The sequence below is a fragment of the Anser anser genome, assembly GCF_964211835.1.
Source record: "Anser anser genome assembly, chromosome: 1".
Classification (NCBI taxonomy): domain Eukaryota; kingdom Metazoa; phylum Chordata; class Aves; order Anseriformes; family Anatidae; genus Anser; species Anser anser.
Window position 1 is genome coordinate 13,060,348 of NC_139720.1, and position 23,719 is coordinate 13,084,066.

The 23,719-nt window shown below is 36.4% G+C and overlaps 1 protein-coding gene across 1 annotated transcript in view; it reads right to left on the reverse strand.

Annotated features, from left to right (window-relative positions):
• Positions 1-23,719, reverse strand: part of PTPN12 (protein tyrosine phosphatase non-receptor type 12) — a 75,469-nt gene that overhangs the window by 16,025 nt on the left and 35,725 nt on the right. The window contains exons 3-12 of the mRNA XM_083811355.1: positions 22,140-22,216; positions 21,041-21,136; positions 20,163-20,201; positions 19,320-19,391; positions 16,610-16,669; positions 12,631-12,773; positions 11,116-11,182; positions 10,404-10,481; positions 10,213-10,311; positions 903-988 (exon numbers count right to left, since the gene is read on the reverse strand). Of these exons, the coding sequence (XP_083667481.1) occupies positions 903-988; positions 10,213-10,311; positions 10,404-10,481; positions 11,116-11,182; positions 12,631-12,773; positions 16,610-16,669; positions 19,320-19,391; positions 20,163-20,201; positions 21,041-21,136; positions 22,140-22,216 (817 nt within the window). The remainder of the gene's footprint in view (positions 1-902; positions 989-10,212; positions 10,312-10,403; positions 10,482-11,115; positions 11,183-12,630; positions 12,774-16,609; positions 16,670-19,319; positions 19,392-20,162; positions 20,202-21,040; positions 21,137-22,139; positions 22,217-23,719) is intronic.

Genomic DNA, 23,719 nt, shown 5'->3' on the forward strand with positions numbered 1-23,719 from the left:
TGTCAAATGCAAAACTGGAAAGAAAGAATTCCCACTACTGAGATGACCTTGCACTGCTGCAGTTAGATTATATTTTTAAACTGTTAAACTGCTTTCCTTATATGACTAAATGCTATGCAAGAGTATTAACTGGCTGGTTGTTTCTTGTGCCATTCTACAACTTCAGGAAACCCCAGTGCTTAGCTTACATGGTAAGCACTGAAGGAACGCCAAAGGAAAATCCCATATATTTGACTATAGACAATTTAGCACAGGCAAGATCAGGATGTGGGCATCCTTCCAGATACAAGCAAGGCAACTCAGGATCGTTGCTTCTTCAGCTGCCTAATGCTCAGGTTGGGTACTCATTTCAGGTAGATGTAGTCTGTTCACTTTTGCCTTTAACTTTTTTAAAGGCAAGTCTATGTATTTCAAGAACAAGAGAGAATTTTCATTTTTCCTCTTTTGAAAGAGAGGACTGCTGAGACTATTTTTCCTCTTAAAAGAAAAAATGTTTTGATGGCATACCCTAGTCACTAACAGTCCTTTTGTGAGGTAATATTTTCTTGAATAGATATTTTTTCATTGTGTTTATTACTCCAGAAATTAACATTGTCATTATTTGAGCTTATTTTCAAGTGCGTAGTAGATCTAACAGATCTGTCTAATAAAAGGGTATGCTTGTCTACTTGTCTTTCTTTATTGCAAGATTAGTAAATTCAGACTTTGATCTGCAAAGACATTAAAGCTTTATATTTACAGAGCCAATTACAAGACATATATTTGTATTATATGTGTTTCTGTTCATAAATAAAAAAATCCATCTTAAAAGTCTTCACACTATCAGTAGTTTAATTCTACTTTTTCTTTACAAAGCAGGTCAATCTGCCAGCTTGAAATAGTGTGTCGTCATGATTAAGTACCTGCGGGTCCGTGGAGGCTTTGGTGGCGGAGAATCCTGTTTCTGAGCATCTGAAGAACTGACAGCATTCTCGGTGTTATTTTCATCCTGATTAAAAGAAAAAGCGTTCATTCATAGTTGTAAAGCTGATATGTGCAACACTTGACTCTAGGGTCTGAGGATCCATAACAATACATGAAAATAGTGCATGGCAATACTTACTTTTTTTGACTATCATATAGAAAAGACTTCAAATTACATATAGATTAATTTCAACTCTAATTTTGCAGTATTATTATGTGTTTTCAAATGTTTATGACCAAATATCACATTTCACGTTTAATAGTGTAATCCACCAAATTCTCAAAAGTTAATCTTTCAGGTTAGTAGTGAGCAAGGTTCTTTATGCCCTTCAAATTATTCCTATTGAGAACATTTATTTTCTAGTCAGTCTAATAATTTTCACTTGTACAATCAGTTAATTTAACATAAAATTAATCTACAATGCTGTAACAAAATGAAATTTTTGACTAACCATAAATTTACAAGTCAGGTTTAATGTATAGTTCTAAAACACTTTCAAATCATCTCCCATTTGTCTTCAATAAGTTTAACTTATTTGGCAAAGCACATTGCAGGAGTACGATAAGTAAATAAGATATATATACGTACATATCTGTACATATTTATACATCTACAGTTATGTAGATATATATATATATGTATGTATATATAAACAGAGCATGCAAGAGTCTAAGGCTGATAAACCATTTCCATACACGTGCCATGGCAAAAGATCAAACAAAACCAAGGAGGACCTTAGTGTTATCTTGAATTTAATATACATTTCACTTTCTTTCCCCTGAAGGAGCTTTTTTTGAGAAGTGCTTTAAAAAAAAAAAAACAACAACGTGTACCTGTGCAATATTTTTCAAAGCACAATATCAAGTTCATACACACAATATCAAGTTCATACAATGGGGCTTCTGCCTTCTTTCAGACTACCTGCTTATACTGGGTGACAGAAAAACCTTCTCCAGTCATATAAAACAATCAAAAAGAACCCCGAGTTAATTTCTGCTTCAAATCCAATAGTTGCTGTTGCATTTGATAAATATTTTAAACTTTGAAAGATAAATCATAACTAAGTTATCTCAGCTGCTAACTACCTTCACATAAATTTAGATTCAACATGTCACATATTTCTCCTTCCTATTATTAGCCTTTTAAAATGACTGCCATATCATTGGCTGCTAGTGTGAAGTCCATCATCAAATACTATTTTGCAGTACAATAACCCAAGTGAAACTTTTCCTGTAAAGGAAAAAAAAGTCTCCTAATCATCCTTATTGTTCTTCACTGAAATCTACCCCCTGCCCACTCCTATTAATTAGTTGCCAAATACAATATTCCAGAAGTACTCCAGAAGAGATACCCCATTGTTTGTGCATCGGTGGATTGTGCTAGCCCTTTCAGGCAAATTACACAGGGAGTTCATTGTCCTGGTGACCACTGCTGTAACTATCAAGTTCTTTTGGAGTGAGTAGCTAAAAGCCACTTACATTTAGATGGCCAGAACTGAAACTCCCATTATAGCCAACCAAGCTTGACTGGTGCTGAGCCAGGAGACCTCATGGCACTATTCTAGCAACCAGCCAGTAACACTGAGATGAAGGGAACAGATCAGTTGGCTCTGCTGACTACAGTTGGAGTTTAGACACCTACATTACAAGCAAACCCTGAGTTCCAAACCAAGTTCTGCTCCTTTTGGTTTCCAGATTTTTTTTTTTTGTAATGTTAAAGTATACTCTTAGAATCAAAGAGTGTCTCGAGTTGGAAGGAACCCACAAGGATCATCGAGTCCAACTCCTGGCTCCTCACAGGTTTACCCAAAAATTCAGACCATATGACTAAGAGCACAGTCCAAACGCTTCTTAAACTCCGACAGGCTCGGTGCCGTGACTACGTCCCTGGGGAGCCTGTTCCAGTGCGCGACCAACTTGCTCGACTCTTGCTCAACTTGTCCAATAGTCCAGATCTTTTTGAGTGTGTATCACAATGAATTGTTCCTCTTTAAACCTCCACTTGAATACTGTAAGTAACAATTTTTGGCAATGCATAAAAAAAATAAGAACTGTAACTGATCAACTAATCATGTTGTACCTTAGTACACAAGGATTATTAACCATTGAATGGCTCTCAAAGTGAAACGCACTATGAATCAAGTTTAAATAGATTTAAAGCACTGCTTTTTGTATCATTCTAGCTTCTCAATGGATTACATCAGTATCAAGTCAAACATCTTCAGAGATTTATCACATCAGCACTACCTCACCAATCATTATTCTTAGCTAAAAATGCTGACGATACAACATACTGCCCAAAAAGTCATTGTTCAAGAAAATACAGCAACTGAAATGGCTGATGAGATAGTAAGGAAAAAGTACTATCAATGCCATGTTTGATCTGTAAATTTAAAGCAGGACCTCATTTATTTTAAAAGGGTATCTTTGTGCCTGCATGTCTTTTGTCAGCATTCCACGACATTAAAAAACATTAAGCACCCAGAGGACTTCTGAAATTTAGCCACAAACTACTCCAGACATGCTAATAAATATAAAATCTATTACCTCTTTCTAGTCATTGATGGAATGAAATACTACCACGTGACAGGGACATCTGATCCCTCTACTACCCTCCTGTCACATATGAAAAAAAGCCAATTCCACATTTTTGGCTTCAATTAGCGAGCAATTATACAGACTGATTTTGTCCTTAACCTACATAAAAACAAACTTGATTGCCCACATTCAGGCGCAGCACCACTCAGAAGGGCGGTGCCAAAGATGCAGAGGCTCGCAGTATCCCAAAAGAGAAATTTGGTTTCCAGTTCACCAGTTGTGTCCCCTTCAGCTCAAGACATACAAATTTATCTCTGATCCTCTCCCATATGTAGTCATTACTACGGATAGCCCTAAATGCATCAGATATTGCAATAAAAAGACCCTGTACTAGCAACCAGAGTTATAACCAACTAACGTAACTGCATCCTGGAGAAGGGCATGATGTTCTGCTTAGCTTCACCCCAGCACTTTAAAGCTTCATCAGGCACAGAGAATTTAGAAAGAGCGAGACACCACAGAAAAGGTTTCCCACCCTTGCCACTAACTTCTCCACCCTACAACAAATCAGAAAAGTATTCTGGTCCAATTCCACCAGCAGAAAAGTTCTAAGGAACGCAAATAGCATGTTTAAGCACTAGTTTTTTAAGTTACTGACAAGGGAGAGGGTGTGCCTGTTGCAATGTAGACCAACTTGTCCAGAATACAAACCAGCAGCTGCATGCCTGTTCTTTCTGTTTGCAAAGTGAAACATTTGTCAAACAGAATTTTGCCTGAGATACACTTTTCTCCCAGGCAGAAGGAAGAGCCTAATAAACAAGCTAACATATGTCAGTTGGTTTTTTTTAGGCTCTGTATCTAAACAGCGAGAAGCTCAGTTTCTGCTTGAAACAGGCAAAAGTAACCCAAGAGACAAAGCAGTGCTCCGCCATTTTTGCTACTAGCCGTAAAACACAGTTACATATTCTTTGCAAAAACGTGTCCACCCTCGAATGTCAGGAGCAAGAATGTTACAGGAATTGTCACCAAAAAAAGAGGAACCTCACTGCTTTTCTTAATTAGCTCAACTGACTGATGACTCTGTGAAGGCTTCATTTACTTTTATACAACTTGTACCCTAGTAGGTAAAGGATTTTTACTCAAAAGGGTGAAGATGACAAAAAGTAAGGTAGGAGCCAAATGCACTAACCCACGTAGGAATAAAAACGGTCTTTACAACAACTTCATGCTGCTGCAGCATTTAGGTAATTGTGCTCAGTTGCTACTGGACCTCTTCTTGTTTTTATCTTAAGAAATACTGTTTACTGAACTCCGAGCCACTCTGCTACTTCTTCTCAGTTCTGTGTCATGAGCGACAGCGAACAACCAGCATTTTAAGCATACTTCAGCAATACCAACTCTCAGATTTCTCCTTCAGTCATATGTCTAAATAAGGGTATCGGTAAGCATGTCAAACAACTAGCACAGAGAGGAGAAGTACAACTCGAAAAGCGAATGTAGGGTATCTCAGGGATGACCTCAGCCAGTAAGAAGAGCAGATGGCAGTATTAAGAAAAAGCCTTCCAGCCTTCCTAATCACAGCTTATTGGCATCAGTCAGCACTCTGTTGGTTCTCTAAGCAGATGTTGCATTTTAGGGCAGAATACAATTTTGAAAAGCATCAGCTTAGGAAAAAAGTAAAGCGTACATATTTTACAAGGGTCATTGTGCAGAACTATTAGTGTTTTTAATTAGATTAGCAAATATGCAATTTATTCAATTTGGCAAAACGTCCTGCTTTCTTAGAGACAGCTTTCTTACCTATCATATTGTGGCAGGCTTCTCACTTGAAGAAAATGGAAGCATAAACGATACGTGGGTAAACAAAAGAATAGGAGCTTTATGCATGTTCACCTCTACAGGGATCAGATGCTGAGCAGTTCAGGAGGTCCCATGATATGAGTATCTAGTGAAAAGTGCTCACAGTAGCTAGGAATTTCTAGGTATACTGTTAAGTTATAGATATGCATGAGCTTTTTATTTGTCACTGTAGCATTTCATAACGTCAAATACTTGGACGGGAAGCATAGGTTATTTTGTCTGCAAGAATACATTCAGAATAACTCATGTTCCGATGTTCACGCAAACGAATAAGGAATTCTCACGGCAAATGCAGTTTCTGAATTCATCTTGCTCAGATGACCTAAATTTTGCTATCATCTCCTCCCAAGGGTGGGTCCCTTTCTCCATCTGCCTCCTCCAGTGGCTGAATTACAAAACTGAGCTGTCACTAACTTTGAGTAAATAGAAGATCAGTTTTAAACTGAGATTTCACAGGCATTGCCTACAATTCAAGAACTCTTTGCCCAGGAAATGCAATACATAATTTTCCTTTGAAACTCACCACAGAAACCTTTACTGTCACTCAGAAGCTTTTTGTGCTGGTGAAATACTACAAAATTTAATACGGAGACTCTTCCAGAAGTCATCTCATGGTTTCCCTTAAAAGGATTTTCCTTTTGCCCTTATCATATAGCAGCATGGGAATCACAGAGCATCACCAGATAAAAAAAGAAATATTTCAGACTGAAATAATACACTCAAATAACTCAGATTAAATACAACTTTCTGAGCATAGGCAGCAAGATAAAGGTTTCTGAAGACACACAAGATTTTTTACAATGCTATAATAACTAAAAATCTCTTACCAAGATGCAAAGCAGCAAAGAGAATTTCAACAGTGAAGACTTACCGCTTAATTTCCAAACCACTAATATTTTGAACATCCATTCTTCTTATAGCAGCTGATTTTTCCACAGCTTCTAAAAGCATAAACCACTACAGTAATGTCATTGTGTCACTTTTACAGGAAGAAGTGCAAGAGATAGCGTACTAGCAATGCCATATTTGGGGAAAAATGTTTATTAAAGTTTCTTTTAGTGGATGAGGGTACAACACAAAGACTTGAAGTACTGTAACATGTTTCTTACTGTCAAGTGACAAAATGCAACAAGAAGCATTTCTCAACAGACAGAATTTTTGTTGTTTGCTTCTCCTTTAATCAATTTTCCTTTTCCTACACACAGGACACCCAGCTCTATGGAATTCCATCTGATTCGCGTTTTGCAAGACAACCATGGTTCACTTCAGGTCATGGAGATGCCCCTCAAGAAGCATATATATTTTATTGATTCAATTCTGATTGAGATCTTATCAGATGATCAACACCAATCAGCTCACATCTGTTTCAGCTTCCAAACACAAAACCAAGTGTAATATTTTTACAGCAATACTAGAAAAAACAGATGGAGCAACTTCCAAATACATGGCAATATGATAAAAGAGTTTCAGTGGAGAGAGGGCCAAGTTCCAGACTCTGCTCCAGTTTAATCAGTTGGGAAATTAAGAGTCCTACTATTTGGGGGAGGGAAGGAATAGTTATGAATATCAAGTTTAGCACTTGAGTCTTTTCTTATTTGGTTGGGAATTCCCTGCTTCTGAGCAGCAAAGGAATCTTTGCCCTGAAATTTGTTTGTTGCTGTGACAGTCCAAAGTGCTTTCTGGTATCTGAAGGCGGCTTTTCCTCATATAATTTGTGTTTTACATACTCTGTTATTTTAAGCACACTTACATCGTGCTAGCAATTCACAATAAGTGCCACTGTACTGTAATAGTATACAATTATTATATTACACTATTTCACAAGTACATTTTCTACATGGTTTTGAGTTCATCAATCAAATTGTATTTATAAAATAGAATTCTAGCGGAATTCTAACCACCAAGTGTGGTTTTTGTTTTGCTCGTTTGTTTTTGTTTGACTTTTTATGGTATTGTTTCCAGCAGGGCAGAGTTGGCAAGTTCACCGGAACACACGTTCAGCATTATGTCTAAGCTACTTCCCTATGAATGCTACTACCCGTTGCCAATCAGATTAACTTTTTACTGTGATGTTACTGGCAAACTCTGCTTACTAAGCTTAGGTAACTCAATTTGTTTCAAGCACTGCTAGAAGCAGGAAGGGCAACTGGACTATAAAACCATGGAACAAACCTTACAGCGTAGTTCAGCTCTTCAGAGTACTATCAGAAATCTATCGAATGAACAAAAGAGGAAATCACCTTTCACATTTCAGTAGTGCCTCCTATAACAGCACTATATCTGAAGTAGGCATGTTCTTTTATTTTAATTCATTTTCATGGAATGTAATTAAAACCCTTCACATGTACAGGATTCCACGGCTACTGTAGCATCTTTGAGAAAGTATGAATTTTGATTCATACCAAAAAAGTTTAATTACAAAAATATTTTTTGTCCATCTTTAAGAGATACCTAAGGACCTCACCCTCAACGTGATCCCATTAATGACTCTTAATAGCATCGTCTTAATCACCATTTAAATGGTTACTTGTTTTCCTGACTGACCTTTGAGAAGCAGAACAATCCAGACAATCCATCGCGTCTATTGGCAGTGTAGCACAGACTGCTACACTATTTTGAAGTCACAAATAAAGGAGCTTAGATAAAAATGATCAAGAATTGCAATATATTAGTCTTAGCTACTATTTCTATTACATGCACGCAGCACAGGGACTAGGGCAACTACAGTGGGGGGAAAAAAGCAACTGGAGCTTCCCTACACACTAAAACTGTACTTTGTAGACAAGAAAACTACCAGAACATTGCAGCCACCATGCTGTCATGACGACTTCCACTAAAACAGCTTAATTTATATAGTTAGGCTATGCAACCACTATAAACTGTGATTCAGATTTTTAACTGTTACCGATATAAACCACCACTTAGATACTGTTATATACTCCAAAACTGAGTAATTCCAAAGCCAGAAGACAAGATAAAACCAAACCATCCACAAACTCATTGCTGGGTTATTGATTTCCTACCACCAAAACCTGCTCAAGATGAATTGTCCTAAGATAACGCAATTATTCCTATATATTAACTCTAATGTTTCTCACCCAACCTACTAACAGGAAAATGGCTTCCTGTACATTTGGTGATAAAGAGTAGAGGCTCACTTCTGATAGGCAGAGTAAGATCTGGGAAGGAAGCTTCTGTACTAAGCTAATAAATCTGCACTTTCCAAACTTTATCATGCTCATTCATCAGAAATAAAATGAAAATTCACAATCCAGCTAGGCTGAATATCGAACTCCACTCATTTAAATTAAAACAACCTATCCTATTGTATTTAGCCCATGAAGTTTCTTATCATGACTACAGACCTCAGAACTATTGCATGAATTGATAGATTCTAAAGAGAGTTAATAAAATGATGTATGCCTTTCTTTCCAGGAATGAGAAAAGCTTCAGACTTTTTCTAGAAAGAACAATATAGAAAAGCTAAACCCCCTAAAATAAAACTTTTTTTTTTTGCAGTATGATGAAATAATAAAGGCAGTATGTCCAGCCTTTGAGAAAGCTGTATGTTGACATCAGAATACTGTATTTGAGTGTTAAAGGCAGTCTCTTCTTTCGTGATCCACTCTAAGGGTCAAAAAAAGTCTTCACCACTTCAGATTTAAAATTGCTTTCACGCTTCCAGATATTTCAAAGGGTCTTCAAGATACTACTAATAGTCCCTTTAAAGAGCTACAGAAGCTACAACAATAATACACTGCAAGGACAGTTAAAATTCCTGAATAAAAACAAAGATAAAAGGCAGTATGCATTTTTGGACTGTAGGAAGAAAGAAAACACAGACTCTACAAGCCATTTTTCCCATAGTGCCCAGCAGTAAACTGGAAAACATATCAAACATTAATAAAAAAAGGAATAAAACAGGGGCCATGAACTTTAAAGAGGAAATATGGAAAGAAAAATCCTCAAATGCCATGATCATTAATTAGTATTTGTTTTTGAGTTTTTCTGCTTTTGTTAAATGGGTAGAGTATGAAACTTCCTGACAAAGGCGTTTAAGTTATTTTTCCTTTCCCCAACGTGTTCCAGTGCAAACACGACTTCAACACAATGTGACATCTTAGTATGATCACTCATTACCAGTCCTGCTCAACTACACCACGGCTGTGTTGGGACAAGACCAACGTAGCACACAATACCATGCAATACCCAGCTCTCAGCTGAAGAATCAGATTAATGCTCGACTACTAGTTTAAAATTGGGTGCAGCACTACTATGGAAAGGGAGCAGGAGAAGAAAACCTGGATGAAGATTTTGCCACTCCAGAGTTTAAGATAAACATCGATCAAGTAGAGTTCATACACACACATAGATTGTTTAATTTCAGTTTGCTCTTCATTATACTATTTAACAAATGAATTCCAAAAGGTCATGCTTAGACAAAATTTCATGTGTTACCAAAATATCATTTTTGGGGTAACTACTGCTAGTCAAAGCAAAAGAACAAAGATCAGCTGTCAATTAGCATCACCTCCCCAAGGCAGGAGCACATTTCTCAATTTAGATATTGCACTGAAGTCCTGTGTTTCGTTCATACTAAAATTCTTTCTATTGCTTTCCCCAATGCAATTGCATTTGGTATATACAGTAACTATTCTTTCAATTATCTGACATAACTTTTACAATCAAGTCTTCAGCATAAGCTAAGCACAGTGTAACTCATACTCAGGTAAAAAACACTTGTAGTCCAAACAAGTTCTGCATCTTCCCTAACACAATTGAACACAATCTTAAAAATTTGCCTTTAGAACAAAAGCTCTACTAACTGAAACTCATAGGAAAGACACATACCACTCCATCTGCAATCTTCCAGTCTGCACAACTTTCATATTTTTGCAGCTGCTTTTCAAACAGTTGTGCTATGGCTCGATGGACAAGTTCATACTGCTCCTATAGTAGGTCATCAGATAAAAATTAGTGCATGAGATCCTTGAAAGAATGATGGTATATTATCTTATTCAAAGAACCATTTCAAACTATACCTTTGTCTGCACTGCAGAATGCCTTTGCGTCCTCATTTCCTGTATTAAATTAAATACATTGAATTCTTCAGGTATTTTCTGAAATATAGAAGGAAGTTAATGATATTGACATAATTATTTGTAAGAATAGCAACACTTTTGGCTGTCTAACAGCTTTTGTATGTCTAAGTTATGTAGGTATGGACAATCTGTTCTCTTGACTTTGGAGCTATTCAGAACTATTTTGAAAAGAAGTTCTTATCCAGAGTTGGTTTTAAACACTTGATTTAGATGAGATAAGATCATTTAAAGAATTTTGAAAATGGGACATCCAATTTATATTGATGGCAAGTGGCATTAATATGGCACTTGAACAATAATGATGTTGCATAACCTAGAAATCCCAGAATTTATCTCTACATTTGAAATCTTGAGACTTCAGAAGCTACAAGATTAAGCAGAGCCGTTGAAAAGGTTCAATTCAGAGTCACTTTATATTGAAATATATTCAAACAGTATGATCTACAACTACTTTTTTGTAAGATAAAAACTTGCTGTCAAAACAAAGTAAGTTCACACAAAAGCATAAATGATGAAAGATGAAACTAAACATCCAATCTGTTGTAAGATTTTTGGAATGTTTTGAAACATTTCACAATTTTAGTACATTTGGGAGCTCAATCGCTGTTATGAAACGATGGAATGTCACAAAATTTCTTCTAAGATTCCTTACCCCAGCTTTAAGCAAATTCCATGTATAATCTATGGCACAGATGGCTCCTGTTCTTCCACACCCTGCACTACGAACACAAACAGTTAGATATGTTAGAAGTTGTTCTAAATGGTTGAAAAGACACTATAAATTTCATATTTCTAGAGTCCGCATGGAAAAGAAAATTAAATCCCTCAATTATTACTGTAAACTCCCTCAATCTAACGCTGTAACACTGTAAAATCAAAAATCTAGCAGTGCAAAACAGAACATGAGTTTTAAATGTAAGTTTTTCACAGCCAATCAGAACTATAAGCGTGGAAGATGTTTCCATGTTGACATTTTTATTGCTTCTTTGTTCACATTATTCGTAGTTACCACTACTTCAACAGTAGGGATTCTGTCAAAGGAGAAGTACAACACATTCACAGAGTTCCCACATTTTCCTGATTCAGTATCATATCTATAATTTTAGGTAAAAAGCAGAAAATAAGAAGTAGGTTACAAAAAATGACAGTTAACTATCACATTTATTCTTCATAATGGCATGAATGCATCTATATTACAGATAAAGTTATAATGGCGTATATTTGTTGTACTAGAATTATATGGTTGTAAAGTTTTATTAACATTTAAGAAAAACAGGACAAAGTGAAATGGATCTCAGTATTAAAGAAATTCCTTTTGGGTTTAGACTCCAATTACTTTTAATGACAATTTAAAACAGCATGCAGGCAAAAAACAGTAGATTTCTACATTTGTAGAGAACAACCAAGCTATAGAGAGTCAGTAAGCCTCCAACAATTCATTATTTCCTGGCTTATTAATTTGAATTCAGTTTTTCCCACATATAATACATCAACTTTTGTTGTTTAAAAAAAAGAAAAGGATCAAATATCACAATCAAAAACTTCCCAGAGAATTTATTAGTTGTCATCACCTCGACAAAACATTTTTATGGCAGGTTAGTTCCAGCAGTATTTCTGCTAGCCAAATTTCAAGTCAAGGATGAAATTGCTGCTTGGAAGCAAAGGCTTGCCATTCAGAAGCTACAGCATAGTGATTAGTCTGCACCTGCCCCATAGCCTACCATATTGCAAAAGGAGCCTTTGTTTCCATATATAATCTGCAATGATCCTTAGATCCTTATAAAGTTTGTCCTACTGATGATGTAAATGTCTTAAGAACCACTAAACTACCTCCTTTTCAAAGAGTAATTCTCTCATGATAAGTATTCTGTCTTCAGCTGAAACAGAATCCAATTTTATCGTGGCATGAGTTTTTCAGACAATGAGGACGAGATTCATAGAATATTCCAAGTTGGAAGGGACCCATAAGGATCATCGAGTCCAACTCTTATAGAGTCCTAGGAGTATCCTAGGACTATATTGTTTTGAGCTAAGTTTTGACATGAGGAAATATTCCTTCTTAGAAAACTAAAACAACAATTGCAATTTATAATCAAACTAGTGCATCTCATACCAGAAGTCTAAATTTAAAAAGTATATAAGCTTTAAAAATAAATGTACTTGATACCTGCAGTGTATACAAATTGGTACGTCTTCATGTTCCTGGTATTCTCTCATCAAGCTGATCATGTCCAGAATAGAATCAAAAGACGATGGGACATCATGATCAGGCCAGTTAACATAATGAAACTGATAGACACTACGAGTCTCCTAAGGGAGATAGAGGGAGAAATGCGTAAATAATACCTATTTGAGAATCTTTTATGAAATAAGTACTTCTGTGAGGCTCCTTACTTTGTTTGATTAGCTTGGACAATCAAAGCTGTTTATTGTATGAAAATATTGTATGCAGTTGGCCTTCTGGGCTGCAAGCACACACTAATGGCTCATGTCAAGCCTTTCGTCCACCAGAACCCCCAAGTCCTTCTCTGCAGGGCTGCTCTCAGTGAGTTCTTCTCCCAGTCTGTGCTCATGTCTGGGACTGCTCCAACCCAGGTGCAGCACCCTGCACTTGGCCTTGTTGAACATCATTAGGTTCACACTAGCCCACTTCAAGCCTATCCAAGTCCCTTTGAACAGCATCCCTCCATTCTGTTGTATCAACTGCACCACTCAGCTTGCTGTCACCTGCAAACTTGCCGAGGGTGCACTCGATCCCACTGTCTGTCATTGATAGGTATTAGACAACGCTGGTCTCAAGATGGACCCCTGAGAGACAGCACACATCACCAGCCTCCGCCTGGATACGGAGCCATTGACTGCAACTCTCTGGATGCGGCCATCTGGCCAGTTCATTATCCACCGAATAACCACCCTTCAAATCCACCTCTCCCTGATTTAGAGACAATGGTGTCATGTGGGACTGTGTCAAAGGCCTTGCAGAAGCCCAGGTAGATGACACTGGTTCGTCTTCACTTGACAACTGATGCAACCACTCCATCACAGAAGGCCACCAGACTGGTCAGGCACAGTTTGCCCTTGGTGAAGTCATGCTGGCTGTCTCCAATCACCTCCTTGTCTTGCATGTGTCTTAACATTGCTTCCAGGAGATCTGTTCCATGATCTTCCCAGGCACAGAGGTGAGGCTCACCAGTCTGTAGTTTCCTGGGTCCTCCTTTCTACCCTTTTTAAAAATGGGAGTGATGTTTCCCTTTTTCCAGTCACCAGGGACTTTGTCTGACTGCCAGGACTTTCCAAATATGATGGAGAGAGGCTTAGCAACTACATCAGCAAGTTCTTTCAGGACCCCGGATGCATGGCACCAGGCCCCATAAACTTGTACCTGTTCAGTTCCTTCAGGTGGTCTTGAACCTGCTTTTCACTTACAGTGGGAGTGACTTTGCTTGCCCAGCCACTGCCCTGAAGTTCAGGGGCTCGAAAGGCACAGGAAGCCCGACTGGCAGTGACGACTGAGACAAAGAACTTGTTGAGTACTTCAGCCTTCTCCATGTCTGTTGCTACCGGTTGTCCCCTTTCGTTTATCAGAAGGGGTATGCTCCATGGCATTTCTTTTCTGTCACTCAGAAGTAAATCCCCTTCCTCCACTGAACTTATTTTAAAGCAAACTTCTGGGTCTTTGCGCACAGAAACTTAGCTTCCAACTGAAACAGCTACTTTGGACATTATCAGACCAGTGAAAACACTGTAGCTAGTAAAATCAAAAGAAAACCCAGTCTAAGAAAATAAATTTAAAAAGAAATGCAACTGATTATGCAAAGCCAATGTCATCAGCAGGGAAGAAGAAAAATTACAGCTTCCTGTTAAGGTTCACCAAGAACTTCCAGTTAACTACATTAAAGGGACTGATTTTTCACATCTGCAGAACTGTCAGAAACAACTCTGAATTTATACTTTTTATATGAAAATTAATAATGAAGAGGAATCTTCATAGTCCTCTTTTATTGCAACTTTAAGAAAGAACCTGGTATTTTAGTTTAAAATAATCTTTAGGTTTCAAGCTGCTTTTTCTCATAGAAATTAGAATAATTTTATATAGTCATAACTTTTTTCCCCCCATAGTATTTTGAATGCTACTCCATTGAAAAGCTTACAGAAGGGACAAATCTTGTCTCTTATTCTAGAAAACTGGAAAGTGATCTTAAAAGGATATTTATACCACTAACACATATTTTCCTCCCTAGTTCAAGACTATATTTAGAATTCTTCAAGATAAGATGAAAAGTCTACAATTCGCTGCCCATCTATGCAGCATAGATCTGTTCCTAACAAGATAAAACCTCACAGAAATACTGAAACGAATTTGCTAGGTAAGTTTGAAGAAAGATCATTTTATCAGCTGCATAGGTTGAACGTCAATGTATCTTGTTAAGCCTTATGCTACTCCTTAAGAGAAAGTAAACTCTGGGCTCTATGCTAAGACCAAAAGCATATAAAAACTAAATAACAAAAAGCTGCAGTTTGCATGTAACACAGGCATCCTACGAAATTAGAGGAGTCAAACAGCTGAATATGTTTTGCATTTACAGTATATGCAAGCAAAACACAAGAAAAGCTACAGTTTCTGAAGTAACCAGTTCTCATAAAGTTCAAGTATTAAAAATAACATTGGTTCTGCTTTGGGGTTTTTAATTTCTTTTCAGTTCTGTTTTTAAGTGCACCATTTCAGTAAATGTTGCAAAAACCACAGTTGTTACGCAGAGAATTGCTGCCATAAAAAGCTTCATAGCATGGTCAGTTATGACCATTCAGGAAACACTACGAGATGAACTGCTTAAATACATGTGTCTTACTGCAAACACCTAGGAAGCTGCAGTTAACACAAATTACTCCTAAACTCCACTTCATTATTAAGTGGTTTTCACAACTGTTGTGATCTCAGCCATTGACATGGAACAAAGTACTGCTAAAGAAAATAAGCCCAACTGAAACTAACTTGTAGTAAGCAATTGCTTATTACAGGATGCCAATCAAGATGACAGGTACCCTTTAAAGCAGACCGTCAACCTTTGTGATTTTGCAAGAGAGCTCTTCATTTATTTTTTACTGGCTTACTTTTCAGAAAAACAAACTGCTGCCCGAAATTTGGGATTTAAGTTCATTCACTCTTAACCCTTATAAGAGAATGCAAGTGCTCTTATTTCACTGAACAGATAAATCCTATATACAATCAACACACACGATACTTAGTTTTACCAAGTCGGTTTCATGATTTACAGTAGTTTTTTGGGACATAATTAACCAAGATGAATAAACTATTTTTTTCCATAAAGAGACTGATTATAACCATGCTCAACTGCCAACAAATATTGTATGTGAATTGGCTTACCAAACATGCATTCTTGAAGATAAAAACTCTTCAGAAGTCTTGAGCTCTCTTTTAAAAGTACATTTCTATCTTAACCCTTGGATATAACTACACACGATTCTCCTGTTTCCCTTGCAGAAGTTTACCAAGCAGAAAGATAATGTAACTTAACTTGCAGGAACATATTGTATTTTCATAAATATTTGAACTCCATACAGCAGAGTACTTTTTTTTTTTTAAGAGAAAGAAACCTTGAAAAAATCATGACATTGTCCTTCTTGCTTTATTTTTATTTGGCAGTACAAATGTATTAACAGGCATCAGAAATACCCTTTAACGTTGTAAAACCCTCTGGACAATAAATGAAAGTTTATGGGATGAATTCTAACAAATACTTACACTTTACCTAAAAAGAAGTTGACTAAAGGGAAACAAGTTTCTTTTGACAAGTTCGATTTAGTTTGTAGTCATATTTTCAGCTTGTGTAAAGAGTAAAATTCTGCGAGGTTCACAGCAGCTTTCTAGTTGTTAATGCATGCTATTAAAGGTGATATTGCTTTGACTAACCAAGAACACACATACGGGGGGGAAAAAAACAGTTTCACTATGCTTTTCTCATGTACTAAGCTTTCAACATCACCTCGACACTGATGATTTACATACATAACCAGCACCTAATAAAATGAAGAGATTTCATCAGTTCTCTCCATTGTACAATTTTAAAGAACTTCTGACCAATCACTAAATCAAAGTTGAGATGAAATTTTTTTCGCATACTTACATTTTGAAATTCAAGTAATAATGTCCTAATGAAGTAATCTGTTCTTGCTTGCTCAGCTTCCTAAATAAGAGAAAACAATAATGAATGGATAAACAGATGGATATGAAGCACGCAGTAAATAACTAAAATTCAAATTTTTTTTTTTTAATTTACTGTTTGCATATCTATGATTTTCCCAGAAAGGGGCAATCAATGTTAACTCTAAAACAGCAACAGCATAGCTTGCTGTACACAAGACACTTGTGAAAGACTTTGCTTTTATTTAAAATAAAAAGGGGTGTTTTCAAAGTGAATAGGCTGCACCTGAAACTGTAAGTCCTTGTAATAGTATTTCAAAGCACTACTTTTGCTTTATTTCTCCATGCGTTTTTTCATTTACAGTTTTCCTCCAACAGCCATCCTTTTCCAACACTTCTGTTCCATCAGCTTCAGCCTCTTATCACTCTGTCCTTGCATATCCACTTTCATTCCACCTACCCACCCCTCCCTCGATTATTTTCAACTAGGGGTGCATCTGAATGGATCATTATAATTATCTTGATTGTGACCAAAAAGCAGAGCTTCCAGGCTCCTAGGATTTTCAAATCCACCTTTAGAACACCAAAGAAGGTTTATACTGCACATATCAAGCAGTATTATTGTACTTTAAAACATCAGTAACAGCACTGGTTGAAGATGCCTTAAAAAGCTTAAGTGCTCCAGCTTTCCATAGTGAATTTAAGAGACTGCATGTATGTCTTAATGCATTCCTTTCTCATACTGGGAATTTACCATTTTCTGTCAAGAAAACAGTTGCACTATCTTGCAGGTTTAAAGGAGATACTGCACAGCTAGCAACAACAGAGCCCATGTACACCACCACTGCACCTAATGGTGACGCATTCTCAGCTACACCTCAGAAGTCAATTACGATGCACACTTGTTCCTTTTCACAAATACTTGTCAGGTATGTGGCCATCACCCACTAGGCCCAGGAAAGGAACTCCCTCTAATGGTTTCTAAATCAATGTGAGGTAGGAAAAAGCTACTCAGAAACTTTATGGACTAAAATTTTTACATACATGCTTTCCCAAGAAGATTGACTTGAAGTGTCCTTAGTTCTTGGTAGACCACTTCAAGGCAGAATCAAGAACAACTTGATAAGTTGGCATGTTAGCTGTAACTGAGCTTCTTAAAGTACATCAACTAGAAAATAGCAGCAACTCTGCCTCAAATGGACATAACTTGAAGCTATGGAGAATTAAGAACAGTCTGGCAATCCATTTAGGGGTTTTCAGTTCCACTGTTTCAGAAGCTCCAGGGAATACTGAATCACTAGCTCCTGAGTAGATCCTCCAGCTTTAAAGATAGCTTTTATAACAGTTAAGGTCATTTTAAAGGTGCAGTTGCACGACTGTTCAGAGATCCAGATCACCAACAAGAGATCACCACCTCTCTCCTTCTTCCCTGTGCTCACAATGGTGGGACCCTGGTATGATCTGGAAGCAAAATCTTGATGTGATCACAACTCTAAGAGCCAGAAGTGGGACAAAACCGGCCACAAACATATTTAAAGCAGGAAAGAACAAGTATACATAAATGGGTGTGTATGCAGTCAACCAGATATTATTCCACATCCAAGGAACACTGATCTTAAACTCCCAAATTTATTTTTTGTGGCTACGCTTCCATATACCTTATTTACACCCATGCTCTAAATATCTCACAAGCAACAAAGCGAACGTCTGCTATGTAAGTGGTCCCCTTTTGTGAAGTGATAATTACATTATAACTTCTTTTACTACACAACTTCCTCTAGATATGATAGGTAATTGCAAAAATGCACTGGGGTTTCAGAGATTGTGCTCTTGTGTAATACTGAGATGACAATGGGCCAAAAGAATGATTGCTTTCAATTCCCTGTTGTGCTTAGTGTAAGAGTTATCCACAGTCCCTCTTTCTGCATATTTAATCTCTCAGAAATCCTTAAGTTATCATTTATAAGCTAGTATCAAAGCTAGATGTTCTAGCAGTTATGCTTAGAGATCAGAACTGCTGAAAACACTGATGCAACATGCAATGGAAACATTCATGCTTCTTTCATCTTTCTGGATTTATAGCTTACTTAAGCAGTTCACCTTGGGAATTCTCCAGGAAAAGCTTCAGACCTCCTTAACGCTACTCATTTTTGTTTTGCTTCGAAGAATGGTAGCAAAGGAAATATTTTCAGATATATCCATCACCAACAGAAGTAAAAAAAAAAAAAAAAAAAGTATAGTTTCCATTTTCTCTATTCACGCTACTTAACTTCACGTACCTTAAAGAAAATAAACTATTCCAGTGTTACTTTCATTTCTCATGCACATCCAGAATGCACAAGTGCTAACGGAGAGAAACAACTGCATGACTATTATCTAAATTTTTGAGCATGGTATAGACATTCAAAACTATGCGATTTAAATCTAAAGAAATGACACAGGAAACAAAAACCAGTGCACGTACGTTACCCACTTTTTTATTTAAAATCATGGAGCATTAAAAAAAAACACGAAGCTTACAGGCACACATCGCTTTCCATGGATTTCTTTTGAGATTCTTGATTTAAAGTTTGGTACTGAACAACTAAAGACGTATTTGTTTGTAATACAAGGTCTGATACAAGTTGAATAGCTATTTTAAGCTACAGAAGCATTAAATCCTTCAAAATTAATTTACAAAGCTTTATACTTACACATGAAACACGAAATGGTCCAAAAGTTACTGCTGCTTCTCCATACAACGGCCAGTAACGTTCACATTTTTTCTGTAAAAACAAAGAATTCTTAGTTAATGTGTAATATTGAAAGATGATTAACAAGAGAAAAAACAGACAAGATGATAATCTCTACTGCCTTATTTTCTTGTCTATTTGGTGCTTCCTAACATCTGGCTACTCGTGCCTGGTGATTAAGTGGTAGCTGAACTTCTTTTAAGATATTAAAATGTCCTTTCTTTTGGTATCCAAAACAAACAAAACCACAAAAAAAAACAAAACAGAACACAAACTTCACGACTACCTACATATGTGCAAGCATGCGTCATACAGTGGGAAGCTACAGAAGCAAATCTAGTGTTTGTGTAAGTTCAGAGTTAACAATTCCGGACCACATTTTTTTCCTTCTCAGTCTTAAGAATACAACAGAGATTTAAGAAGATAGATTGTTTTTGCAGCTGTATCAATTGACAGGAAATTCTGAAGGACTCAGGATTTTGATAGTTGGCCTACATTCCAATAAGAGTAAGACTTTTATCCAAAAGTAACATGTCCAGAAACAGACAATTAGTTCAGTTCTTCATACAAAGATATAATGTATATTGCATTGATAGAACTCCTAGATAATAATGTAACACCATGAACAGAACAAGGAAGAGCAGTCACATCTTTATTTGCTGTGCACAGAAATATAAGGGTATATATATTCTAATTCAGTCTGGCAGATTGCTTTTATAGGTATGGATTTTGCACAGTTTCACAGATATCGGCATATTGCCTTAGAAGGACAATGCTCACTTACGTTCATATTAACACACTTACCCTTCCCATTTCAAATTCCCGACAGGCCATTACAATTATCTGAAAAGAAAAAAAAACACTTGACATTAGCTAGCTTAGATTAAGTAAATTCATGAATGCTTTATTGCTTGCTTCTAACTGAGAAACACAGATTCACTTTAAACTATTGAAGAGACTAATTAATAGTATCTTCTTACCTGCGGATGCACGTTCTTTTAATTCTAAAATAATATCCAAGTTTTATCTCATACAAAATAATCCACAGCACTAACACAATAAAATACAATAAACAGTAATACAGTAAAAAGCACCAAAAGATATGCTACTTGTTACAGTAATAAGTAACCACATTTTACGTGTCAGGTAAAAGAAAACAAAACAACAAAATTAATTGCAGAAATACTAATTTGTTAGGCAAGTCCGTATTGAATAATGCTTACAAGTTAACACCTGACACTAACTGTTTGAACAGATGTAGAAAATATAAACCAGCAAGTAACCCCAAATTAACATAACTAGAAAGGTAGGCTTTTATTTTGTTTCAAATGCTTCTATGTCTGACATTGCCGGACCACACTAAGTCAGAGCTGTAAGGTCTTGTAAAGGAGAAACGTAATCAAGTACTGGGAGAAACATAATCAAGTACTGACCTATTAAAAAAAATGCACGATTTCAGACAGACTTAAATTAATACATTTCATTCACATTATTAAATTCAATAATGACATACAGAATGCTATTTAAGCTACAAAATTCAAATTTGTGATGAACTACTGCTAAAAAATTGACTAAATCACCATCAATATTCTTGATAATAGCTAGCTCAGACAACAAAATACACAATCCCTGTACCATGAAATAGAGTAATACACAATTTTTGTTTTTAAGTAGGTACTTACAGCAACATTGTATTCCCATATCATCCTCCAGAAGTCTATTACTGTATTTGCTAATGGTCCCTGGGTAGCAACGTATGCTTTCGGCCCATGTACTCCCTAAAATTACATAAAGGAACCATAAATGTTTACAAAGAAAACTTATCCGTACTGAATAAAAAGTTTTCATTTGTAATTATGTAAAATTAGATCTTTTTGGATCCAACAGGAAGGGTGAAGATGAAATATGAATCCCATTCGCACTACCAGGAATTTTGCTACTGATTTCAAGTGGGTCTAAGATAACATATTGCGCTGGGAAAGATTGCAGCAGAAACCATTAAGCTAATAATTTCTCTATATTCCAATTCTGAACATTCTCTTTAAGTCCTCATTGTTTATTACACATTTAATGATCAAAATTTGATTATTTCTGTTAAAGCACCCTCCCTGAAAAAAAAAATGTAAGGAATACCATATTTCAAAAAAACTAAATTTTAAAGATTGTTGTATATAGAACTTGAAGATATTTACATTTAGCTTCTGAAGCTAAATATTCAAGAAACGAGATTTACATGAACACCTGTTTCTGAATAAGCATTACTGTTAGAAGCAGCATCAGAATAAGACTACAGAGAAAGGCCAGGAAATTCACCATTTGAAACTGAAGTCTAAAAGTCTTTTTAGCCAAAGTCTGGCTTGGTTTTAAGAATGTTAGGTACAACTCCATTGCCATACTTCTGCAATGAACAAGAAGTGCATACTAGCAAGCAATTTGTCAAATGCCTCATTTAGGATCTCTAAAAACAGCTTCTCAAAATCTGGTATTTTTAAAGATATGATCTGTTAAAACAATCATATTTAACTTTGCTGTGATATAAAGTCCCAATTTGGTTGACTGTGACTTTAAAGTATTTCATATTATGTTTAAACTTAGAGCGATATTAGAACTTAAATTGTTTTATATAATGACATTAGGATTGTAAAATTATTTAAGCCATAGTGAAAGAAATTTTTTCCTCATGGCTTTGAATTCTAATCTCAGACTATAACATTAAAACTGCACTGATCTGAAATAAAAGCTTAGAACAAATTTTAAAACTGTTAAGATAATAATACATACCTTAATAAAGTTTGCATTAATGTAGTCTGAATCTTGGGGGGGAGTTTTTAAAGTCAGTTTAACCCGGCTATGATCAACTAAAAGAAGAATATATATATTTAATTAAAAATGTGAACATTTAAAGCAGTATGTAACAGCAAATATACAGTATGTATGAAGTGAATACGACAAGTTAAGCGTTAAAAATGTTTCCCTAAGTCAAGTCATAGAAGCAAGTAATGTTCCTCAAAAAGTAAGTCACAGAAGCAAGTCAGTCAGTTACTGAAATCAACTTACGGATAACCCAGCTCAGGTAGGGATAAGCAGAATAGCTCCTACTGCTACGTGCTTCTAATGCTCAAGTTTAGAGAGTACCAATTACTGGAATCCAAGCGTGATTCGTTACAAAGAGGCAAAACTCAATTTATCAGAAGCAGGCAAAATGGCAGTTACACAATATTACCACAGACCACGATAGCCAGAATTAAAGGAAAGCTTACTGCATTCAGAAAGCACAAAGAGTCAAACACCACTGCGTAGTTAAAGCAGTGGGCAGGTCTCAATGTCTCTGCCAAGGAGGAGTCCATCAACTATTACAACATGAAACGTGCACTGTGGCTTACTGCTTCGGCACAGACTGACCAAACACTAGGCTGGGCACTTGGCTGGGGCACAGAACATGTCCCTGCTAAACAAGAAGCAGCCGATTGCTTCATTTAGAGGGCTTGGACTTAAATTTTCACCTTGATCATCAGTGACTCAAAAAAAAAGTTTCCTATAAGAACAACAGATCTTTCAAGATCAAAATCCTCAGCAATCTTTAAAAAATATTTACTACTTGTTGACAGAACAAGCTAAGCATCTTGGCATTCTTCTCAGCGATGGAAGAATCGGTGCATCTTCATACAGAAGCAACTCGATGTTTCTTACTACGGAGGACAGTAGGCGGACATCATGTTTGCCAGCCCTTCCAGCTCTTCTTGATACCAATACAAAAATATCACTCAAACTGTTTCTACAATAAAAGGCTTCTTATTTAATTTAGTATTACATTAAACTGGAAATCAAGACTGACAAAAATTACCCTATAGATTTGAACTGGGGAACACAAGTGTCTGCAGAAGCAGCATCTGCTCAAGCAATTTGTTACTTTCTGTTCCCATGATCAATTCCCTCAACCACAGAGCAGCTGCTGAAACTTTTATGTTTCGTCTTTACTTGAAGCTCTGATAAAGAACAAGTCTATCTATTCCTAAAGAGGAAATACGGTTCGTGGGTTTGGTTTTCATTGTTGTTTTTTTTTTTCAAAAACATCACTGGTAACAAATGCCCAAAAGTATATGCTAAGAGTTACTGCTATACGGAAAGCTCTTACAAAAAGCTTCCAAGATGATTTTTTTTTTTTTTGCTAGCATCCTGATAATATGCAAAAAACAGTTGATTACCTTGTAATGCTTTCTAAAAAACAAGCCTAGATTAACACAAATACAACACTCTTAAATAACAGCCCAGAGAAACCCCTAAAGCATATTACCCTGTAATACATTATCACACTCAGTGTAAAAGCGTGAACTCTATGAACATGCACTGATGTTACAAAC